Source organism: Vombatus ursinus, unplaced genomic scaffold (genome assembly GCF_900497805.2).
Source record: "Vombatus ursinus unplaced genomic scaffold, bare-nosed wombat genome assembly UNPS02014778.1, whole genome shotgun sequence".
Taxonomy (NCBI): domain Eukaryota; kingdom Metazoa; phylum Chordata; class Mammalia; order Diprotodontia; family Vombatidae; genus Vombatus; species Vombatus ursinus.
The window spans coordinates 26,299,526-26,308,440 of NW_020954556.1; the positions used below are offsets into that span (position 1 = coordinate 26,299,526).

General features: G+C 39.5%; 1 protein-coding gene across 9 annotated transcripts in view; it reads left to right on the forward strand.

The window, feature by feature from the left end:
• The window catches only part of LOC114045542, a 33,039-nt gene extending 25,127 nt beyond the window's left edge, over positions 1 to 7,912 (forward strand). For 6 of the 9 annotated variants that reach the window (XM_027865621.1, XM_027865619.1, XM_027865620.1 and 3 more), the window contains 4 exons: positions 214 to 358; positions 2,999 to 3,147; positions 6,062 to 6,201; positions 6,747 to 7,912. In XM_027865621.1, coding sequence (XP_027721422.1) covers positions 214 to 358; positions 2,999 to 3,147; positions 6,062 to 6,201; positions 6,747 to 6,961 — 649 coding nt within the window. In that variant the 3' untranslated portion in view covers positions 6,962 to 7,912. The remainder of the gene's footprint in view (positions 1 to 213; positions 359 to 2,998; positions 3,148 to 6,061; positions 6,202 to 6,746) is intronic. The other 3 variants (XM_027865627.1, XM_027865625.1, XM_027865626.1) reach the window with 1 other exon arrangement.
• The last annotated feature ends 1,003 nt before the right edge of the window (positions 7,913 to 8,915 follow it).

Here is an 8,915-nt window from a genome sequence, read left to right on the forward strand (position 1 = left end):
CACACACACACACACACACACACACACACACACACACACACACACACACCCTCAGAGCTAGGAACTGAATTGACAAAGCAATTGATTCCGGTTGGCTGTTGAAACGCCAGTGTGGACCTTTTAGTTTGGTTTGAAGAGTACCAGGTGATTTATCTATGGTGTGATGGTCAGGGCGCTGGGATGGTACAATGATGACTTCTTTCTCCTCCTCAGATACCTCAGCCCTGCTCTGCTTATCCTCACAGGGCTCACAGGTTCCAATTATGTGATTCTCTCCTTGGCTTGTCGAGGACTCCATTCCCACAGAACCTGGCTCCAGAATCACCATAGGATTGACCTGTGTCTCCTCCGCATTCTGGTAGGCCAGCTATGAGCCTGCAGAACTATTTTCACCTGGGTTGGGGAGTGGGGGGGGGGGCCGTGTGTGTGATACAAGTAGCAGAGATAGTCTGCACAGGGGATATTCTGTCCAGGGTTATATTTGTGTCTGGAGAGTGGGTAGTCTGACCTTTGGCTTTACCCCATGGGCACCATAGCAATAGGACCCTAGAGGGGAGGGCCATGGGGTCCAGGGCTGGCTACACTGCACCGCAACACTACAAGGAGGATGGGGGGGGGGGGACTTTAGGTGAGGGGACAGTAGAGTGGAAGTACTCTTCGCCCTATTGAGTTGGGGGAGGAGTACTAGGTACTCTAGGTAGAGTTGTGGAAAACCAGGAAGACCTGATTTCAAATTATGCCTCAGCTCCTTCCTGGCTGTGTGGCCCTGGGTAAGTCTTTTAATTTTTCAACCTCAACTTCCTCGTCTGTGAAATGGGGATTTCAGTAGCACCTACATCTCAGGGTTGTTAGGAAGATCAATTGAGATTCTATATGCAAGTCAGGAATTGCCCATGTTGCCTTTCTTCAGCTTGACTCTACACCATTAGGAGTCAAGAGGACTTAGAGAAATATGTTTTGTATTATTTCATATGAATCATTTATGTTATATTGCTTATCTTCTCAGTGGGGAGGGGAGAAGGTGAGAGGGAGGGAGAGAATTTGGAACTCAACATTTAAAAAGAGAAGAAGGTTAAAAATAAATTTAAAAAAGGAATTAACTGAACTTTAATGATAAGCTAGAGAAAGTATTGATTCTCTTTCTCTCATACAACCCACTGAGTATTCCTCATGCCCACTCAAAACAAAACAAATGCTAGGGCATCCCATCCAAAGTCAGCTCCACCAGTCATGGCACAGAAACATGAGACCAGCCAGCCCTAGGGGCAAACCCAGTCTCACTTTGCTTGAGATGTTATGACGCCAAACTGCAAGTTTATGGTGTCAGCGACTAATAAGAGATGCTACTGATATTCCAGAAGACTTTTTCCAAAGGCAAGGGTTGACTGGAGACCAGGAGAAGGGAGAGGGATCAAAGACTGGTGGTGGAAGGTGAAGGCAAGGTTTAAGGCCACAAGAAGGTCATCTGAAGGACAAAGAATGGGAATTAGAGGTATTGGAAAGGACTGAATATTGCAAATATTGTAGTTATAACAAAGCGCTGATGAAAGAGATGGGCAACTGCCTGAAAGCACAGCCAGTCTTAATAGGGGCTTAATAAATATCCATTGAATTAGATTGAATTGAACATATCAAACTGTGTCCTTTAAACTATCAATTAATCAATAAACCTTTATAAAGTGTCTATGCGCTAGGAGCTGGGGAAACTGAGATAGAAATGAAATAGTTCTTGCCCTCAAGGTGCTTACATTTATTAAAATGGCAGCAGGTGCAATTCAATTAGAGGCATTTATTATCCAAGCAACTTCTCACACTGTCCTTTGCCAGCCCTGAACAATTCCCAGCACACAAAACCAATGCTCCAGGGCCCCCAAAGTTCCTCCACCCTTTTCCAAATTATCATCTGATGCAACATGAGCCGTTTCAATGATTCCATTGTCCTCTTTGGGAAAGAAGTTGGAAACCTCCTCCCTCATATAATCCATCCTTTTCACATATCCATGATCTGATACATCCTAAGGGAGGCAGCCTGGGGTAAAGGAAAGAACCGCAGACGTGGAGATGGAACATTGGCTTGCAGTAACTTACTAACAACACGATTGGGCAAGTCACTTTTCTTCTCTGACCCCTAATTTCCTCCACTGTAAAATGATGATATATTCTACAGAAGGGCTCTTTGGGAAGGGAGAGGAGGCAGCTTACAGGGGGAAAATTACGCTATGTAAAAACAAAAGATATCAATAAAATTAATTTTTAAATAAACTTTTAAAAACTTGTGCTACCTATTTCATGAGCTACTTTCTTTAATTAGTCATTGTGTGGTATCAGGACCTAGCCAATGGAGGGCCAAGATAGGAATCAGGAAGACTTGAGGTCAGAATCTGACTTCTAATAGTTGTGTGACCACAGACAAGTCACCTAACCAACCTTAGGGTGCTCCAGGCTTCTCTCTAAGATTATAAGTTACAGAGATCTGCATTAGTGAGGCAGTATCCACACCAGGTGTTCCCCACACCAATGAAATCACAGATTCAGACCAAAATGGTAATCATTAGTAATCATAGTAGGAGAGGCAGCTGCAGTTTAGAAGTTAATAGAGAAGCATGGCGATTTGGGTTCTTTATTATTATTATTAATTTTTAGTTTTCAACATTCACTTCCATAAGATTTTGAGTTCTCCCCTTCCCTTCCCTTCCCCTTCCCCAAGATGGCATGCAATCTCATGAGACTTGGGTTCTTGACACATGTTGGTTGTATGATGCTGGTGGAATCACTTTAAATTTTCATAGTCCCGTGGGCAACCCTCTGACTCTAAGTTGCGGGTTGCAATCTGCATTGGTGGAAGAAATTTCCTCACTTGGAGTTCCCTATATCAGTGAAATCGCAGGTCTGGTAAGCAACATCAGTCACCCATAATAATAACTTTTGTTATCAATCTCTCAGGCTGGAAGGTTTGTGTGTGGGTATGAGTTTTTAAAAAATCACGCTCTCATTCTAGGTGCAGAATGGGATTGCGATTTATGCTACATGGACCACAGTGGCAACACTATTGAATTTTGCAGTTGTGTTGGTATACAGTGTGGGAGTGGCCAACCAAACTTCCACTACTGTTGTCCTGTCTATTCTCCTCATGCTGCTGGTGCTCTGGTGAGTAATTCATCCCTCGTTGACTAGGAAGGATCTGGATTTCCATTCAACTCTAGGTGATTCGAGTCAATTCATCTCATCTCAACTCAACTCAACTCAAACATTGTTACGTGCCTACTTTTTATAGATACTGAACACTGAACTAAGATACAGTCCCTGATTTCCTGGAACTAACATTCTAGTCAGACAGATAACATAAACACAATTAACTTGTTAGAATATGAACTAATATATTGTAATACTAATATTGCCTCTTATTTGTATAGCATTTTAAGGTTTACAAAATATTTTCATCACAACTCTATGAGATAGGGAATATAAGGATTAGTGTCCCCATTTTACAGATGAGAAAACAGAGGCTCCCAGAGGGAAAGTCATATAGCTACAGAGCTAGCAAGCATCAGAGCCAAGATTTGAGCACAGGGCTCCTGATTCCTTAGCAGATTTTAAGCTTATTGTAAGGAAAATTTCCCTAATTGATCAGAATTGTCCGTGTTTCAAAGGGGCTGCCTCAGGAGGTAGTGACTTCCCCCTCTTTGGACCCAGCAAAAGACTGGTTGACCACTTGTCACATAAATGTCATATATTGTAGAGAAGATTTTTTTTCCAGGTATGGATTGGAATATACATGTTCACTGAGCTCCCTTCCAACTCTAAAATTCTACGGTGCCTGGGATTTGATGACACTAAGTCCCCAAATTCTTACTATTATACCAGGTTTGTTGAGCCAATGTGTAAGAGAGGGGCAAAATGAATACTATGTGAAGTCTAAGGTGGATAAGATTGTTATTACTGAGGAAGGAATCAGAGAAAGCTTCCTGGAGGAGGCATTTGAATTGAATTTTTAAAAATGGATATGAATTCAATAGGCATTTCACTAGATTTACAGTATTTTCTATACCAATCACAACAACACAATTTCATTAGTTAATCATCAACATAGTTCATTCAGATTGTCCTAAGAAGGCAGCTTTTTGTAGTCAGGGAGTATGGGGCCTATGTCTACCAAGTACAGGCCCAAATCAATAGAACTCTTATAATTAAAAAGAATCAGGTACTGTAATTTCTATTTGGTTTATGCTAAGTTGAGGCAATTTAATCTGATGGGAAAAAACCAAAACCCAAAACCCCTTGAGCTAGGAGGTAAGAGATCTGAGTTCTGATTCTGGCTTTATCACTAAGTCACTATGACCTTGGAAGAGCTGTGAATCACTTTATACATCTACAGCTGTAAAATGAAGATAACGGCATCTGCCCTGCCTAACTCACAGGGTTGGGATGAGGATGTAAGAATGGCTTTGAATGTGCTTTTTAAATGTTAAAGGTGTGACACCAAGCAAAGTGTCATCAGTCATGACTTTTTGTTATTCTCAGTCAGTTTTCTCTTGTGGACTAGGGTCGATGCTGTTTTAATGAATCCCGTAAGATAAAGACTTTCAGGTGATATGACTGAAATCTGGAGAATGCTGAAAGATCTGGATAGAATTAACACTGACTTGGTCACCAAATTCCAACATTTCTAGAACCAGACTAGAAGGAAGAGGGGTGGGGAACAGACAAATATTTATCAGGTACCTACTATGTTCTAGGCCCTGTGCTAAGCACTTTGTAAATATTATCTCATTTGAGGAGGACGTTCCTTAAATTCTATAGCACTGAGATTATTTGTCCTATAGGTTTCTTTACCTAAATCCTGAATAGCCAGTTAATTTTAGGGAAATTAAAAAAAAAGTATGTCATAAGTGCTACCCTTTTTCCTCTCTATCAGGTTTTACATGAAGTTTTGTTTTTTTTTTTTTTTTGCTAGACAATGGGGTTAAGTGACTTGCCCAGGGTCACACAGCTAGTGAGCATCAAGTGTCTGAGGCCAGATTTGAACTCAGGTCCTTCTCTGTCTAGAGTAGTTCTTAACCTTTTTCTGTGTCATAGACCCCTTGGGCTGTCTGGTGAAGCCTATGGCTTCCTTCTCAGAATAACTTTTTTAAATGCATAAAACAAAATACATACATAGAAAGGAAACCAATTATATTGAAATACAGTTATCTGTATGTTTCTTAAAATTTCACCATCCCCAGGTTAAGAACCCCTGCTCTACAAGGTCTGATCCCCAAACTCTTACACATAAGGTCACCCCTAAGATACCCCCCAAGGAAGTAATCATTGCTGAGTAACTGTGGAGAAGAGACAGCAAAGGCACTGGTTTTCCCAACTCCCCATCCAGAAGCCAGGTCTTCTCTGTTGCGCAGTAGACTGTCCTCTGACCAGGGAAAAAACAAAAAGCTACCCCCCCCAAAAAAAAGCCCTTCAAATTCTTTTCCTTGGCAACGCTGATATTTTTGGCATTCACATCCCTCCATAACCTAGCCTCCTCCTACCTTTCCAGTCTTCTTTCACCTCACTCCTGAAACATACTCTTTGATCCAGTGACACTGGACTCCGGGCTGTTTCATGAGCAAGACACTACATCTCTTGACTCTGGGCATTTTCTTTGGCTATCTCTCATTCCTGAAGCACTTTCTTTAACTCCAACTATGGACCTCCCTGGCTTCCTGTAAGTCCTAACTAAAATCCCATCTTCTACAGGGTGCCTTCCCCAACCCCTCTTAATTCCAGTGCCTTCCTTCTGTTAATTATTTCATATTTATCCTGTATATAACTTGCTTTGTATATACTTATTTGCTTCTTGCCTCCTCCATTAGATTGTAAGTTCCTTGAGGGCAGGGACTATTGGTGCGTCTTTCTGTATCCCTAACTTTTAGCTTAGTGTCTGGCATGTAGTAGGTATTTAATAAATGTTTATTGATTGATGGATTGATTCTCTTTATGAGATGCTCTGTAGAAGTCCCAGAGAGTCAATTTGGAGAATTATAAAGGTATTTATTTCATAAGTGCTGTCACTGCTTCTCTCCTTTAGGTTCTACCTGGAAAACTTCCTCCTGGATAAGTATGTACGTTACATCCTCACTGTATACCCGGTGGTCATGGTCGCATTGTCCGGCAATATTGCTCAGCACTATAATACATCTGCTCCAACAAGAAACAACATCTTTGCAGGTAAATGAGTCTTTTTAGCCATTCCAAACATCTGATGCACCTCTATCACATTCCTATGAGCCACTGGAACGAGAAGAAGGCAGATAATTATTTTCCTTGACTTTCAATGCAAAGGTATATAAAGTGAGGGGTAGTAGAAAGGGCATTGACTTTGGAGTCAGAAGACATGACCACTTAGTACTGCTTTGAACTAAAGTGAGACCTTTGGTTCATTTCAGCTCCCTGGTCCTCAAATTCTGAAAACAAATCAAAACAAACAAAAACCAAAACCAACAAAAACCAACGTGGATGGATAGATAAGCTGATACCTAAATTTCATACCCGCTCTATCCAGCTCTATGCCAGGTCTATGTAAGCCTGTGTGGAATTATTTCTGACCTACACTTCCAATCCTCTCTCATGCACGCCTATGAAACCTGAAAGCACACATGGCCTTTGTTACTGCCATTTTTCTGTCTGTAAGGGATCATCACTTTCCTTTTTATAATGCAGACAACGGGGCATCTCCTTTCTACCCTGTCCTTATTCTTATTTCTCTCTTCTAGTTGTCCTGATGGCTGTGACAAGTGTGATGTTTTTGGTTCGGCTTGGTCTAGTTACTTGCAGGCATCGCTATCAGCCGCTTACTATGAGTGAGTCATTGTTTCCAGGGCCGGCAAGGCTAGGAGAGAACCTCAGAGATGCTGAAGATGACCTTAGGAAAAGAAGCTACAGATCTCAGGAGATGGAGCCAGAACACCTTGCTATGAAGTCATTCTGATTACGGGCAAGACCATTGAGAATCAAGGCTTTGCCTAATACCAAACAGTTATGGAATACGAATGATTGAAACACATTTATTCAGCATTTACTAAGTGCTAACAATTATGCTAATTGTTAGGGATACAAATACAAAAGTGAGACCACATCTTTGTCTTCAAAGGGCTTTTTAGGGGAAAACAAAGCATATAGTGGCCCAGGAATAATGTTTTGGCCTGGGAAGCAGCAGGAATGGCATATGGAGCCCTAGAGGAATAAAAATAACTACTCTTTTTTTTAAAAAAAAATCAATTTTCTTTTAAAATAAATAAACATTTATTTTCTTTTTTCCCATTTCCCCCAATTGGGAAAAAAAAGAAAAATAAAACTTTTGTGCCAAATATGCAGAGTTAAGCAAAATTAATTCCCAAATTATCCACATCCAAAAATGTAGAGTTCATTCTGCATCTTGAATCTATCAGTCTCCATCAGGAGGTGGATAGCATGGCTCCTTATCAAACCTTTGGAATCATAGTTGGTTACTGCATTGATCAGAGTTCATAATTCTTTCAAAGTTATTTGACTTTATGACATTGCTGCTGTATAAATTGTTTTCCTAGTTCTACTTACTTTGCTCTGTGTCATTTCATCTATGTCTTCCCAGATTTTTCTGAAATTAACGCCTTTGTCATTTTTATAGCACAATAGTATGTTTGCTGCATTCTTATATCATAATTTGTTAAGCTATTTCCCAATTTATAAGCATCTCTTTATTTTCTAGTTCTTTGCTAGCCCCAAAAGAACTGCTACAAATATATATAGATATAGATTTAAGCTCTTTTTCTCTTTCTTTGATCTTTTTGGGGTGTAAGCCCAGTAGAGGTTGGTGTTGTTGTTTTCATCCTTTGTTCTTGAAGAGGATCAATGACATCACAAGGGTAATATCTTGACTTGAAAGTGAATTGGATTTAAGTGATGCAGAGCTGTGTAAAGTCATCAGCCTTACTCTGTCCTCCAGAGTCATTGAAGTTCGGTAGAGGTATTACTTAGTCAAAGGGTATGTTCCGTTTAGTGACTTGCTAAGTATAGTTCCAAATTGTTTTCCTGAATGACCCTAGCAATTCATAGCTCCACTAATAGTGAATTAGTGTACCAGTTTTCTGCAGCATCTCCAACATTTTTCATTTTCCATTTTTGTCAATTTTGCCAATTGGATGGGTGTCAAAGAAAAACTTTGGAGTTGTTTTAATTTATATTTCTCTAATTATTAGTGATTTGGAGCATTTTTTCATATGGCTGTTGGTAGCTCGGATTTCTTATTTTGAGAACTGCCTATTCATATCTTTTGACCATTTGCTGATTGGGGAATGGCTCTTGCAAATTTCAGTCAATTCTTTAATATATCTTGGAAATGAACCCTTTATCAGAGAAACTTGTTGCAAAGATTTTTTCCTTGGTTAACTATTTCTTTTCTAATTTTAGCTGCATTCATTTTGTTTATGCAAAAACATTAAAATTTTTATGCAATCAAAATTGCATGTTTTGTTTTCTGTTATCCTCTGTATCCCTTATTTGGTTATAAAGATAAATCCGAAGAGAGATTTCTTCTTTGTTCCTCTAATTTGTTTATATTGTGATTTTTTTTATATATTTAAGTCATGTATTCATTTAGAGCTAATCTTAATAGACATTATAAAGTGTTAGTCCAAGCTTAATTTCTGCCAGACTGATTCTCAGTTTTTCCCAAGCAGTTTTTGTTTAAGAGTGAGTCTTTACTCCAGTAGTTATGGTCCTTAGATTTATCAGACATTAGACTACTATATCCATTTGCTTCTGTATGTTATGTACCTTATCTGTCATTGATCAATATCTTATTTTTAATCACTATGAAATCATTTAAAAATGAATGGCTATTGATATATATTTTTAAATTTCCTATTTTCTACTTCTTTCTCCTTTCCTCCTCCCAGAGACCA